Below are 15,245 nucleotides of genomic sequence, written 5' to 3' on the forward strand. Positions count from 1 at the left end.
ATCAATTTCAAGAAGGGCTATTTATTATAAACATGAAGGGCTAAACTAAACTAACACTAAACTATGAGGGTTTCCTTAAGCTGTTAAAGAAATTAACGGGGGACAATTTTCCCCATCAAGTGTATTGAGGCAATCACAGATTTCAAATCCAGCCTGTGATCGACCTAAATCAGCTTTAATTTTTTTTATAAATTAAAATGATATTATTTTAATTAAAAAAATTTATCAGTGAATTTTAACTGGCTCAACAACTAGTTAAATCACCCGGAATTTAACTTCCCCTGTTTATTTAAAATCCTTCCAACCTCATACCAGCCTAGTCCCAAGTCGCGCGGTGACTTTGTCTATGGAAAATTATGACATTTGATTGTGATATTGCAAATTGCAGTCCAACGATCTTATTTATAAAGGGCCTCTGACCGTTGTTTTTCGGTACATAATTTCATCGAGGAGTCCAAATGGGTTTAAACAGGTTCTCTTCTTTAGCAGGGACACTGATGATTTATGCTATGGTTTTGTCAGAAAGCTGGTGGTCATGTCACGGGTGTTTAGACGAAGAGAGAAGTGCTCTCTTGCGGATTAAAAGCTCCTTTAATTACCCAAGCGGCACATTCCTTCAATCTTGGGGAAAAGTAGCCGACTGTTGTTCTTGGAAAGGCGTTGACTGCAATTTCACTACAGGACGAGTTGTCGTACTTGATCTACAAGGCATAAGGGAAGAGGGATTGGGAGATTTGTACCTAAATGTCTCTTTGTTTCGTCCCTTCCAAGAACTGCAATCTCTTGATTTAAGTGGAAATTTTATAGCTGGCTGTGTTGAGAATGAAGGTTTATCTCTTATTTGCGTGCTACTGCAATTTCAACAGGAAAAAAAAAGAATAGATTCTATATTTTTCAAGCTACTGATTGAAATGCCCATGCAGGTTTTGAAAGACTATCAGGACTTGACAGCTTGGTGTTTCTCGATTTAGGCGTAAACAAATTCGACAACAGCATCCTTTCATCCCTTGGTGGGCTTTCCTCTTTGACAACCCTGTATCTAGATGGTAACCAACTCAAAGGAGCAATTAGTGTTGATGGTAATTAAGCTTGATCACTTCACTTCTCTCCTTTTCTTTCTCAAATAAAACCATGTTAATTACTGCCCTTTTTTTAATTGTTGTACTTGGTACAATTATATTTGGCCAGAACTGAATAATCTAACAAGCTTGCGGTGGTTGGAGTTTGGTGGCAATGAAATTGAAAGCTTTAAATCCATTCATGGTATGAAAGAGTTGTGAGTTGATTGAGCATTTGTTTTCACACATAAGTACTCCATTATCCTTTCAGGTTACATGAAAGCTTATGGTATTTTTATAGGTACTGGTTACGGGTTACTGAGGTTAAGAAATCTGGAAGAACTTGTTTTGAATGTTAATCGCTTCAATGACAGTGCCTTATCATCCCTCAAGGGTCTTTCATCTCTCAAATCCCTGGATATAGCGTACAACCAACTGAAAGGATCATTCAATGTGACTGGTAACCTCACCTTTTTCGATTCCTAGAAACCAATCTGTGATTTTTGCTGTGACGTAATATTAAATTTCTGTTTTTCGACAAGCTAGAGCTGGATGCTTTGATCAACTTAGAGGGAGCGGATCTAGCGGGAAACGAGATTGACAAATTTGTGTTATCCAAAGGTATTGATTGCTTTCCACACTGATTGATGGTAGCTTTACCTCTTGATCAACCTAAAATCTCATTAATTGAATTGTATTTTCGAGGATGATTTTGCTCAAGAATAAAAGCTCAGAAGGTTTTAAAACTTGTTTTACTTCTGCTGTCCCCTGCAGATACTAGAGGTTTTGGAAATATAAGCTTCATTTCATTATCTAATAGCACCTCAAATGGAAGAGCTCTTCCATTTACATTACTGCAATCATTGACGAAATTCCCAAACCTCAGGACCCTTTCTTTGGCTGAGAATAATCTTGAAGGAAGTTTCGGAACAACATTAGATAAAGGTAATTTGTTGTATTGATGCCTAAAAGCGATCCTGAATATCTGTTAATTGTTCTTTTTTTCTTTGTAAACGTGCTTTAAATCATATTTTCCTAGTTATAGGAATTTAATTGATTGTAGCGGGGACATTATAATGGAGCTTCTTGTTGGTTTCATCATCTTGTTTCCTTATCATTATCCGGCTCTTGAATACCGAGCATAATTTCTTGTGGGTTTGATTATTGTAGACTTGGCTTCTCTCAAGATTTTAGAAACGTTGGTTTTGAGTTACTCCACTGTCGATAATAGCTTTCTGCAAACAGTCGGGAAGATTACTACTCTAAAGAGTTTAAGCTTGAGGGGCTGTCGACTCAATGGCTCCATCCCTAAAGCCCAGGGTAAGTCTGACCACCTTTCCCCTCTTTAGGCGTTCTGCTTCTTCTCTGACTAAAATTTTTATGAATCAATAAATTCTCAGGCCTATGTCAGTTAAAGCATCTCCAAAATCTAGATATCAGTAGGAATGATCTCAGTGGTGCTTTGCCTCGGTGTTTGGCAAATTTGACATCCCTTCAAGGATTAGATTTGTCTTACAATAACTTTATTGGAGACATTTCCTTCTCTCCTCTTACAAGTCTCACATCCATCCGAGGGTTATCACTTTCAGACAACCACTTTCAGATCCCCGTCTCATTGAGCTCATTTCTCAACCATTCACAACTCAAGTATTTCGATGGTAGCAATAACGAAATATATGTTGAAGAATTAGAAGAGCATAATTTGGCCCCAAAGTTCCAATTAGAGCATCTTCGTTTATCTGGCAATGGATATGGTGGAGCATTTTCCTTTCCCAAATTCCTCCTCCATCAATACAGCCTCCAAGTAATTGATTTTTCTAACCTGAAAATGAGGGGAGGGTTTCCTATTTGGTTGTTAGAAAACAACACAAACCTAAATGAACTCTATTTGGTCAACAATTCTCTTTCAGGGACTTTTCAATTGCCAATTCATCCTCATCAGAATTTGTCTGAATTAGATATTTCTAACAATAACTTCGAAAGCCACATTCCTACAGAAATAGGATCATATTTTCCAAGTTTAACATTTTTATCCATGTCTGATAACCACTTCAGTGGTCGCGTTCCCTCTTCATTTGACTTTCTGTTGTATCTTCAAGTTTTGGACCTCTCAAATAACAACATCTCTGGAACCTTACCATCTTTCTTTAACTCTTCAAACCTCCTGCATGTTTATCTGTCACGAAATATGCTACAAGGATCTCTAGAACATGCATTTCAGAAATCCTTTGAGCTAATAACGTTGGATCTTAGCCATAATCATTTGACTGGTAGCATTCCAAAATGGATTGGTGAGTTTTCCCAACTGAGCTTTCTTCTCTTGGGTTATAATAATCTTGATGGAAGTATACCCACGCAATTGTGCAAGTTGAACGAGTTAAGCTTCATTGATCTTTCTCATAATAATTTCTCTGGTCATATTCTACCTTGCCTAAGATTTAAAAGCAGTATTTGGTTCATCCTACTCGAAGAATATCCTTCTGAGTTTTCTCTTCGAGAACCATTGGTTATTGCAACGAAGAGTCTGTCCTATTCTTATGCGCCAAGTATTTTGTACTACATGACCGGATTGGATGTCTCCTGCAACAGTTTGTCAGGTGCGATTCCTCCTGAAATTGGGAATCTCAACCACATTCATGTATTGAACCTGTCCAACAATCATTTAATAGGCCCAATCCCACAAACTCTTTCAAATTTGAGTGAAGTTGAGAGCTTGGACCTTTCCAATAACAGCTTGAATGGGGAAATCCCTCCTCAACTTGTACAATTGCATTCTCTTGCCTATTTTAGTGTAGCCCACAATAACCTGTCTGGTAAGACTCCTGAGATGGTTGCACAATTCTCAACATTCAATGAGAGCAGCTACGAGGGAAATCCCTTACTTTGTGGACCACCACTGCTTAACAGTTGCACCAAAGATGTACCACCACCTGGGCCTTCTACTGATGAGAAAGAAGAGAGTAGCGTCATCATTGATGCACAAGTTTTCTGTGCGAGCTTTGTTGTGACGTACATCATGGTGCTGTTGGGAATAGCTGCAGTTTTGTACATAAACCCAGACTGGCGGCGAGCATGGTTTAATTTCATTGAGAAGAGCATCAACACTTGCTACTACTTTGTTGTGGACAATCTTCTTAAGCCATTCAGAATCAGAGTTCGGAAGCCTTTGGTATAAATAAATCTCAACTTTGCATTGTTTCTACATCTCAAAGGGAAGATTTAGATGGTCAATCTTATCTCATCTCAGTAGTATAAATTATGTCTTAAAGCTGTGTTTTTTAGAGCAATGTAATCAAGAAAATCATTTCTTCACAATTTTGCTTTCAGCATTCAGCAAGTTCTTTCTCATATATCTTCCTTCAAATCGTAAGAACGAGTAATGGATATACCTATGACAAACCTAAGGCATGCAACTTAGTGTAGTTTATTTGTAGGAGTATCTGTTGAATTAGGCAGAAAATGGTAAAGTTTTCATTTACCCCGTGTTATAATTCGAGGAAATGTCAACTGGAACAAAGTAGCTCTGGAGTTTGTTTTGTGTGAATGCTCCGAAATTGTTAGTTGGACTGAAGCTTTGAAACGATTCGTATGTACTTCAAATTAGGTAGACTAAAGTTTTTTTTTGTTAAATATGGTCCTTGTTCTTTCAATTTTAATTTTCAGCCCCAATTGATTCTAATTTCTCAAAATCAAAGACTAATTTATCATTAAGTTCCTCTCAAAACTCAAAACATGCTTGATAGTGCAAATTAAAAGAAATGTAAATAGAAAATGATATAGTAAGGATGAAATTGAAACATTAAAAGTTTGATGATAGGCAATTATTTTTTATATGCTGATTTAAAAAATATATATATTATTTTAATATATTTTTAAATAAAAAATAGTTTAAAAATATTAGAGTAAAGGCCAAAATGTTTTGGAGTTCTAAAATTGCATCCTTTTGGAACTTCAATGAATGAAAGGACCCTTTCAGAACTTGGAGGGTTTAAAATTTTATTGCAAATTTTTTTTGTTAAAATTTTTTAATACAAATCATTAAAAAAAATTATGAATGAAAAAAAAAATCTTTAATAATATCTAATTAATTTATTTTTATAAAATTCAAAATTCTCTATCTCACATTAAAAAAATACAAAATTCTCAATCTCACATTAAAAATATAAAATATAAGTTTTTTTTTTTGCAAGCTCATTTACTTATCCGGTCCATGTATAAAAAATCTAAACAATCTTCTTTCACTTGAATAGTTTTATATGTAATTAAAAGGTCAAATTTTAAAACCAAAAATCTATCAGCATAATTTTGTTTTTATGGAAAATAATTCAAGCAAAACTGTGCAAATTAACTTAGTAATTACTAAAATTAATTTTGCATCGGTTTTAATTTTTAAAAATAACTTAGGTTATTATCTTTTGTAAAGAGATATTGAGTTTTATTGTTTTAATTCATAGAATTTATGTAGAAATACAACTAAATAAATTGGTATTTTTTTAAATCTTGAAGGCTTATTGATATCGCTCCATATGAACCAAAAAATAAATAATAAAGCTGTAAGAATAAAATATTAATCTTCAACAATAATTAATTTTTAACTAAATCACATTCTAAATACTTCAACAATTAAATATCTTTCACTATTTTAGTTCAAGTATAATATATTCAATTACATGCTAAGCATGTTAGAATTTTGTTTTGCTCTACATTGCAAGTTTTAATATTTATTTAGTATGGATGCTGTGATTTTATTTTGATCAAGATGAACTTAATTATATAAAATTGCATGCAATCTATACTAAATTATAGATCGAAAACAACAGTTGTCCAATTTCAAAAAACACTCAGAGATTTGAGCTGAACCATTACATACAGCAAAAGTAATTGTATCACACGAATGCAAAATTATTCATCAAAGAAATTTAGAAGTGCATCTTCAAAGAAACCAGAAATAATGGATACATGATGAACCTTGTTCTGTATACTTCTAGCTAAAACAGGATATCAATCATCGATAACTATCCTCATAAATTGCATTTTAGCTGTCATATCGAGAGGAAAACTAGAACCTGTTGATTTCCTGGGTTGGCACTCAAACTTGCAATGCATTGTGCAAATTCTAAAAATGTGAATTTACATGGCCGAAATATCTACTACGTCATGTGCTTCAGGAGAATGGCCTCTCATGGCCTCAACTTATCATAATCCACTTCGAGCAGCTTAGTGGTTTGAAGTTTGAGGAAGCCTGAAAGAACCCCCAGCATAAAGCATCTCATAGACTGGCCTTATCCTCATAGTTAGAATAATGCTCAAGATGGAGCCCAAACCGCAGGCACCAGCCAGAACCAAGAAGGTGAGCCTGAAGCAATTTGGACCCAAGCAGGAGATGCTTGAATTGGACAGAAAATTTGGTACCTGCTGCTTTGCTGCTTCAGTATCATATACATAGCCTGCCAGGAGACCTGAGAAAAGGAACGCACCGAGAGGATTTCCTAGTGACATGAAGTTGTAAAATAAACCAAAATGCTTCAAGCCGAAAAGCTCAGAGACAGTCGGTATCATTATCGAGAACTGAACTCCATAGCAGATCCCAAGTAATGCTGTTGCGGCGTAAAGGATACCATCAATTGAAGAAGCAAACAACAGGTACGTTATGATCATCATTACTTGAGTGCATGTCATCCATATTGTCCGAGGGATTGTTTTTGTTCTGCAAGGAATAAATGTCCAACACATCAAAGTAATACCACACCACAAAAATATTGTAGCCTGTGCAGTCTGTATTCTTTTGGAACAGACAGTCAGACAATTACAATGGACTGATAAAGAAATTTAAGGACGTGCCAAAGACAAAAGCTCATGGAAATATGACAAGTAACATTCATATGACATTTTGGCAGAACATGAGCTATGCTTCTTATGCATATGTTTTCTCCGTCTACGAGCATCAATATCTGGAGCATATAACAGAAGAAAAACCGATGCAACTTAATTCTCAGAGGACGCTCGCAATGTCCAATAGATGGAGTGACAGTATTATTCCTAGAACTAAGCCCCATCATGACATAATTTGAGAATGAAAATCATCTTGGCATCCTTTGATTTGGTTTTTCTGTGTTTTATATTTTGTTTATAAAGTCACTGGCTCTAAGCCAAGACTTGCATGGTTTAGATGATTTGGTTTTTTTAACCTTTTAAATGTAGAGCATGTAAATCAATTAGGCATCAAAATGCAGAAAACTTCAATGTAATGAACTTAATGATTAGCCAAGAAGGAAAGAGTGTAGTAACCTGACAAAATGTTCAGACACAATACCCCCACCAAGACGCCCCACAAAATTGCAAAAGCTGAAGAGCGACAACAAGATGGTAGTATCATGCACGCCTTGTGCAATTCCTATCTGGGCCAGATTATTGAGCACCGTTACCCCAGATCCAACACCCACAAAGTACACAAAGAAAAGAAGCCAGAAATCAGCCTTTATTAGGGCTTCAGTAAATCTGAAATCCTCCCCTCTCTTGGGTCTCCTCTTCTTCTTCACAGCCCCTTCACCCTCAGCTAGAAGCATAGCCACCTCAGATGCCTCAACGTTTTCCCGAAAACTTCCGAGGGCTGTTGTTGATGAAGATGATTTCAGCAGTGGTTCGGTTTTGTCTGCGTTGTCTTCTTGTATCACACTGTCTGGAGTCTCAACTGGCTGGTGATGCATCTCTGGTTTCCTGACTCTCATGCGGTGAAATGTCATTTTTATGGGTATTGCAAATGGAGCCATGAGAAGGACAACCATTATAACAAGAAAGGTATTAGATACCGGAGCACTGAAATGAAATATGTGATTCAATATGGTGGTTGTTAGGACATTTAAGCCGAGTACAATAAGAGCTCCTTGAGTGAAAAGCAAATGGGCGTGTTCTGAAGAGTCTTCACCTGATGCAGGGGTACAAGCTCTTACAAAATACATGACTATGTAACCACCACTTCAGAGCTTCTAACCAAGTATTCAAAGTATGAAGCTTTAAAGGTATTGAAAAATAAACTGATTATCTCTTTTTCCAACATAAAAGGGTTAACTTGTGTAGCTATCTCACTCTATCTTTGGGTGTATTCCCTTATAGACTCCTTGTTGTCCTTCTCCATAGCTTGCAAGCTTAACCGATCAGGACCCACGTCTATATTAAACTTATATTTCTTCATGAAGGCATCAACTAAATCCTTTCATTTTTTAACCTTGGTATTGTACAACCGCATATACCAAGTGAGGGAAACATCACTCAAGCTGTCTTGAAAGAAATGAATCAGCAATTTCTCATCATCAACCACCTCAGTCATTTTGTTGCAGTATGCTTTGAGATGAGTTATAGGGTATTAAGTTCCCGTATATTTGATAAATTCTGGCATTCTAAACTTTTTGGGAATGACAACGTTAGGCACCAAACACATCTCAGCAACCTTTGTAGGATCATGTAGGCAAATTCCCTTAAATGCCCTCATCCTTTGTTCTAAGGCAATGAATTTGTTCAGATTATCTTCTTTTACCATCTTACCCTTTTGAGATTCCTTTTCTGTAGAATCAATGGTTAACGGCATTCTCGTGGGGTACGCTAGTTGGAAATGCATGGGAAAATCAGATGACCAACCGTTTGCCCCTAGATTCTGTGGATTGACAGGATTTACGGGCATAAGTTCAGGCTGAGCTATATGTGTTGCTATTCCGGATTTGACTCTCAAGGCTTGTTCGAGTAGACTGGTAAGCCTTGCGACTTCTTCTCTAAGATTGTCCACCTCTTTTTGGTGTTGGGATTCCAACTGGGCTCTTTCTTCGTTTTTCATTTATCTTTTTCTCGAACAAGTGTTATAAATGGGTTTCAATGGGGAACCTATATTTCAACCTGTTGAATGTAAATCATGCAATTATGCAAAAAATGCTGAAGCAATTAAAAAAAAATGCGTATGAAATGCAGACTCACCCTTTACGGGATGACAACCTAATAGGAAGATCCTAATTGTTGAGTGCATCAAAGGGTCTCTCGCATGCTCAGTGATCGTCCATGAAAGATCGATATGAGGCTTTCAAGTAGTGTGAAAATAGAAGCCCTGAGTAATATCAGTTTGACATATCAATCACTTCCAAATAAACAATCAAGCGAGAGTTGAATGGTTTCACGAGTCTTACCCAGGCTAAAGCCATTAGGATACCGTTACTTCCTCACCTATCCTATATTTTAAGGTGTGTGCTCTTAACATGATGCATGACAATATAAACAATGATGCATGTTAAAGCAGTAAATACAAGAAAAATAAACAAATAAACATAACATAACAAATATTATAGCAATTGACAAACAAAAGGCAAAGCTTAGTCCATTAGTCCTCAATGGAGTCACCATTTTGTCGCACCTGACATCGCGATGGCCTTAAAAATTTTGCATGGAAAGAAATGGATTTCTGGCATCCTATTATTTGATGAGGAATGATCTTGTTTAAGAAGTCGTCACCTTGTATTATGGTCACTAGGAACCCTAACTGGTTAACAAAGATTCTATGGTTCGGGACTGGTTACGTAAAAGGGAAGATATTATCACTCCTTAAACGTTCTGCCTGAGACAAATTGCATTGCTGGTTTTGTCTTAAATTGCTAAACATTTATTATTTTATGCTATGATGATTTGTTTATAATATTCTTGACTTTGTCGCCCGTGAATATTCAACTACGAATACTTCCAACTCTAGCATTGGTAAATATTACGTAGTTCTAAAACAAAATAAATTTAAATCCATATTTTTTATTCCTGACTCTAGCGTCAGTGAATAAAAACAAAAATAAAATTTATTTTTATGCATACACAATTTTTATTTTTTTCTTGCTAAATAAAAATAAAATACAATGAATAATATAAATTTAAACCGATATTTTTATTCTTGATTTTGGCGTCAGTGAATAAACCAATAAATTTTTATTATTTTTATTTATACATATATTTTTTTATTTTTTTATTTTTTTAGTATTTTTTTATTTTATGAGCTGAGCAACAGGAGTGCGCAAAGCGCACCCGTGTTGCTACACTGTGCAAGTGAATTAAAATTCACTTGCACAGTGCAAATGCTAATCAAATGAAATAATGCAAGAAGAAGAGGTTACTGACCTGGTCTGCTGAGCGCCTTTCTCCTTCGCCCTTCTTCGTTCTTGTTATTCTGCGAATTCGTTCTTCTCTTTTTGTTCTGTCTTTGTTTGCTTGTTCTTCTGCTTTAACTTGCCCCTTTCTTCCCCTGAGTTTTTCGTCTGGTTTCCTCTGTTTTTCGTTGTTCTTCGCCTGTTTTCCTCTTTCTTTCCTTTTTTTGTGTTTTTCTCTGTTTTCTCAGTCCTTGTGATGAAGAATAGAGGTCCCAGTTCTCTCCTTCTCTTTTCTTCGTCCCATGCTCGTTCCCCTGTTTTATGGGTTTTTCCTATGTGTTTTGCTTGCGTTCCCCTTCCTAGCTGGTTTTCCCTCTTTCATTACCTGCCTCTCCGTTTTTTGTCTCCGGTTCTCGGCCCCTGTTCCCTATGGTTTCGATCTCTGTTTCATCCTCCTGTGGTTTTTTTCTTTGAGATCGTGTTTGGGAAGAAAGCTTTTGGTCTGTGCTTTTCAATTGGGGTTCTGTTTCTTCCCCGTCCTTTTCGTCTGGGTTTTTCCTCCCTGTTTACAGTGTTCTTCCCCCTTTTTTTGTGAGGCCTTTCTCTGGCTTTTATAAAGCCAGAGAAGGTCTTGGGTCCCTGCCTCCAGCAATGGCGGGTATCGTGGAGGCGAGTGATCATGGGTGGCATCGTGGGTATCGTGGCCGTGATTTGCTGGATTTCTCTGTTGAACTGGTTCTGTTCCGCACAAAACGTAACGATGAACAATGCTTCCCAAAACGGCGCCGTTGTGTCCTTGGGATGACTGTTTTTCAATTTGGTCCCTAAACAGTTTAAACTTAACAATTGGGATCTTAATCAGTAATAATTGATTTCTAATTATGCTCTTGGATTAAATTCAATTGAATCCCTAAGTTATAGCACCATTTACACAACAGTCTTGAGTTTCTGGACTATTTAATTTGATCCTTGAATTTTAATTTTCTAGCGATTTTTCTTTGTAGAAGCTCCAAACTTTGATGTTTCTTCAATTGAACCTTGATTTCTTTAATTAATTAAATCAAAGTTTAATTAAATCTTCAAACTCATCAATTCTTTAATTAAGCTCATGATTTCATTAATTAAACTAATCTAAATTTTAATTAAATTCTCAAAGTTATTAATTCTTTAATTTCTGACCAATTGACTCTCAAATTTTAAAAATTTCAACCTTAAACTTTGAATTTATGTTTTCTTAACCCAATTTTTAATTATAATCATTTTTTTAATATTTATTTAAAAATTGGGTTATAGCATAAGGAAACAAACTCTGCTTAGATTTCCGAAACCTCTAATACCTGCAAGAGAGAAGAGAAACAAAACAAGTTTCACGCCTTACGAGCAAATCAAAATCGTCCTTACTGCATGGAATCTTGGGTAAAAAGTTAGGTGGGTCGATCGATCCGTGAAGCCACCATCGTTCATGTGGAATATTTAAGTAATACCTTCTGAGAACACAAACTCGTCAATCTCATTTCCGCTGAGATACAGCTTCCTCAGGTTGCTCAAAGCTTCCAATTCTAGGTTGCAGGAAAATAGAACTGATTAGGTCACAGCAAAGCCTTGGAACTCATTTTTTGAAATGGAATAACGTGTGAGCAATAATTGGTTTATAAACCTTTCATATTGAATGTTCTTTTCAGATGGTTCTTTGCCAGATCGAGATTCTTGAGAGATGAAAGACCCTTGAAGGATGATAAGACACTGTTATCAAAGTGATTACCTCGCATTCAGGAGCCAGTCTCCCAGCTCCCAACCCTTGAGAAAGAAAGGCCTATTTCGACAACTCGAAGTGTGCTGGAGTTGCAGTGGACTTGTTTCCATTCGCAGCAGTTAGCATCTCTTCCCCGGGAGAGCAGGAATCTGCCATTTGGGTAACTAAAGGCATCTTTGATTTGCAAGAGAGCAACTCTTTCTTCCTCCAAGCAACCATGGCACCGCCACCCTTGTATTAAAACCACCACATTTTTAATCATTATCACTGCTAAACACAACCTGTTCAACTCCATTTGAAGAACTTTGCTATTAGTAAATTCTCAGGAAAAAAAAAAAAATACACCCCTGTCGCCATAGAAAGTAACTGTCAGAGGCTCTCTTATAGGAGAGGATAGCGCAAAGCTTACGTTTTTACATGACCACGGTCCTCCGGTTTGTAGAGAAATTAACGAGAATTACTCCGTTTATTGTTCAACAGATTTTCTTTTTATTTTTACTTTCAAGTACGTATACATAAGATCTACTTTGTTTGACTTCTCATTTGTTGGTTTCAGACTTGGCATGCGTTTTCTTTAAGAAAAAAGGAAAAATTAGATATATGCCCTGTTACTGCTGCATTTACTGTGGTGCGTGCCTCAACTGCACTGTACATAGTTAAATAAAAAATAAATTCTAGAAATTTCTCTGTTGCATGTAGCATCATAGGTGATATTTCTTGAAAGAAATAGTGAAACAAAATGGTATTTTATTGTTCATTCTACTACGACGCCTGACTTACATGCAATATGTACTGTTACCGTGATTTTAGTCCACAATTCTTTTAGTCATTTTAAAATTATCAAGATTTATTTTTTAATTTTATCATTTCATATAAAATTTCAAAACTTATAATTTTTACAAGTTAGGATGTAATCATGATATTAAAAAATCATCTCATTATTAAATTGATATTTGATATTTCAAAATATAATTTAATTTCATCAATTAATTACAAAAATTAAAACAAAAGGGACAAGATTTTAACACTTGAAAAAAAACAGTTTTTTCTATTGTTCGTCGGACATGGAAAACTATAGTTTTATCCTTGAAATTTTTATTATTTGTTTTCTATGTTTTGAATGTTTCTTGTTTTATTTGTAAACTTTATTTGTTTTATGTTTTAGATCCTAAATTGTTTTTTAATAAAAAGAAAATCATTAAAAAAAATAGAAACAAATGATTGATTAGCCATATTCTAACCATAAAAAAAAAATTAATCTTGATGTTAATGAGTTCGTATTAAATAAAAAAAATTTAAAATTACAACAATGCTTCTCATAAAAAAAATTACACATGATTTCATCAAAATAAAAATAAAATGCATGAATAAAAAAAAATTAGATTTTGATTAAAAATATGTTTTTTTTCTTTTTTAGTTAAAATAAATGTTGTTTTTCTGAAAATTTCCTTGATTATTGTTTCTTTTTATTTAATAAACTATACCGCTAATAAAAGATTATTTTGTTGTAAAAAAATCATTTGAATAAAAAAAAAAAATTGACAAAGAGATCCGGTGCTTCCTTATGGAGGGCCCAAACCCCCTGTGCAGAGTAAATCCTGGAGCATCCTTTTCTTATCTATGATTGAAGCTCTACGCCTTGACTCGAAGTCAGCTGAGGAAATCTAAACCATCTTTTTTTCAGCAGTCTTCTTAGATGGCTTTACTGGGTTCTTGATACACATGACGAAGAACACGCAATCATCCGTTTATAAACGCCAAGATAGTAAAATGTGTTTCCATAGGAGGAAAAAACCTTGCGGGCACATCGTGGCTGGCAATTTTGACCACTGTTAACAGCTTTCTTTTCTTTTGTCTTAGCAGGTGGCCCATCGAGCCATCATGATCAGGTCAAGCGATGAATGAAGGCAGCAACCTTCTTCTTCGTCATAGCGTGTAATTTTCCACAACCACTAACAAGGCTGACAGCCACTGCATTATTTTCGGCCGTCATTCTAATGAGGTTTTTCCGTACCTCATTCGTTTCGATTCTTTTTTTTCTGGTTCTGCCGAAGCTATTGCATAGTTTACCTAGCCTTTATTGATCTTATTCGTATTCTTATCGAAGAGTGAGGCCCTCTCATTCCTTAGAGTAGGGAGTGAGAGGGGCAAGGGGAAAGGTGGGTGGCCCCCTGCACCGGCGTTCTCGCGCGCGATGACCAGTTCAATCTGTCTAATTATAACATTATTATTAACTAATTAATTAACTAATTATATCATTATTATTAAATTCAATTTGACTGAAGATCATATTATTTTAATTTTTATTGTTTTTTATTATTTGATAAATTAATATTAAAAATATAAAAAATTAAAATATTTTAAAAAACAACCCTATAGAAGATTTGTAGAACGAACTTTGAAAGATATATTAAAAAGAAAAGTGAAAAACCATTTTGTAAAACCTATGACCAAGCCAATGAAATAAGTGGCAAGATGCTGGTTTTTCAAATATTTCATTAGTTTTCAATTTTTTATTCGATTTTTTTGGAATATTTTCAACATTCCTCTTGTAAAAATCTTCGCTGCAGCTTTTGGGGAGTGGTGGTCCACAAAGCAAAGCATTTCACTCGTAGCTAGACTCTTTGAATTTTCTACTACCATTAACAAGACTGACACTGATGGCACTGTTAAAGTTTATCATGTATATTCTCCCCTTTGTACCCATCATATTTATTATTTATTATTAAATTAAAGTTAAAATAGCAACTTGTTTCTGTGCGGTTGAGATGACTTTGCCAAATGATATGGATTTTTAATTTTTGAAATATAATAAGATTTTGTAGGTTGATATAGGGAGACTGTGGGGACTTGTTCTGGAGATCCCTAAGAGGGAGGAGTATAGTTGACAAGGTAGTCAAATTTGCCAGAGGGTTGCCCCAAAGTGTCAATTGTGCGGTCTCCTTGATTGTATCTCACTTTTTGCTTTTCACCGGAGGATTTTTGTTTTTGCTTGGGAGAGTCAGGTTCCAAGTCCTCATGACAACAACTCTCATAATTACAGATGTCCCAAAAAACATGGCTGTCTTGAGAAAAAGAATAGACTGGGCGGCCGTCTTTGGAGAAGAACTCGACAGGTACTGGAAGAGGAGCTTGAGCGGGTTGCACCATCGAGATGGAGGAGGAAAAGATTCCTGGTGGAGAAGAGGAAGATTCTCCTTTCTTGAAGATGATTTCAACAGTACCATCAGCTTTTTTGGTGAACTCAGGTTCTGTGGATTGTATAGGGACAGAGCTTTGATGCAGCTTTTCATAATTTGTAATCCAAGAAGAAGGGAGTAACTT

The 15,245-nt window shown here is 35.5% G+C and overlaps 2 protein-coding genes across 2 annotated transcripts; one reads left to right on the plus strand and one right to left on the minus strand.

Moving 5' to 3' along the window:
* Window positions 1-311: 311 nt before the first annotated feature.
* Window positions 312-4,708, plus strand: LOC133690297 (cuscuta receptor 1-like). Its single transcript, XM_062110537.1, has 8 exons — window positions 312-828; window positions 924-1,079; window positions 1,189-1,263; window positions 1,360-1,518; window positions 1,605-1,679; window positions 1,833-2,003; window positions 2,229-2,378; window positions 2,459-4,708. The coding sequence occupies exons 1-8, from the start codon at window positions 459-461 to the stop codon at window positions 4,231-4,233; spliced, it is 2,931 nt and encodes a 976-aa protein (XP_061966521.1). The 5' UTR covers window positions 312-458; the 3' UTR covers window positions 4,234-4,708.
* A 1,231-nt stretch (window positions 4,709-5,939) lies between these two features.
* Window positions 5,940-8,022, minus strand: LOC133690299 (protein NUCLEAR FUSION DEFECTIVE 4-like). The gene is made up of 2 exons (XM_062110538.1): window positions 7,347-8,022; window positions 5,940-6,765 (listed from the first exon to the last, which is right to left on the minus strand). The coding sequence occupies exons 1-2, from the start codon at window positions 8,015-8,017 to the stop codon at window positions 6,276-6,278; spliced, it is 1,161 nt and encodes a 386-aa protein (XP_061966522.1). The 5' UTR covers window positions 8,018-8,022; the 3' UTR covers window positions 5,940-6,275.
* Between the last annotated feature and the right edge of the window lie 7,223 nt (window positions 8,023-15,245).

Source organism: Populus nigra, chromosome 3 (assembly GCF_951802175.1).
Source record: "Populus nigra chromosome 3, ddPopNigr1.1, whole genome shotgun sequence".
Lineage (NCBI taxonomy): Eukaryota > Viridiplantae > Streptophyta > Magnoliopsida > Malpighiales > Salicaceae > Populus > Populus nigra.

What these genes read in the sequence shown, in the direction of transcription:
- LOC133690299 (XM_062110538.1), bottom strand. Translation starts at nt 8,017, where the DNA reads ATGTATTTTGTAAGAGCTTGTACCCCTGCATCAGGTGAAGACTCTTCA. An exon ending in GTGTCTGAACATTTTGTCAG is followed by an intron (nt 6,766 to 7,346) that starts GTTACTACACTC and finishes TATTCCTTGCAG; the next exon opens with AACAAAAACAATCCCTCGGA.
- LOC133690297 (XM_062110537.1), top strand. Translation starts at nt 459, where the DNA reads ATGGGTTTAAACAGGTTCTCTTCTTTAGCAGGGACACTGATGATTTAT. An exon ending in AGGATCATTCAATGTGACTG is followed by an intron (nt 1,519 to 1,604) that starts GTAACCTCACCT and finishes TCGACAAGCTAG; the next exon opens with AGCTGGATGCTTTGATCAAC. An exon ending in CGGAACAACATTAGATAAAG is followed by an intron (nt 2,004 to 2,228) that starts GTAATTTGTTGT and finishes TGATTATTGTAG; the next exon opens with ACTTGGCTTCTCTCAAGATT.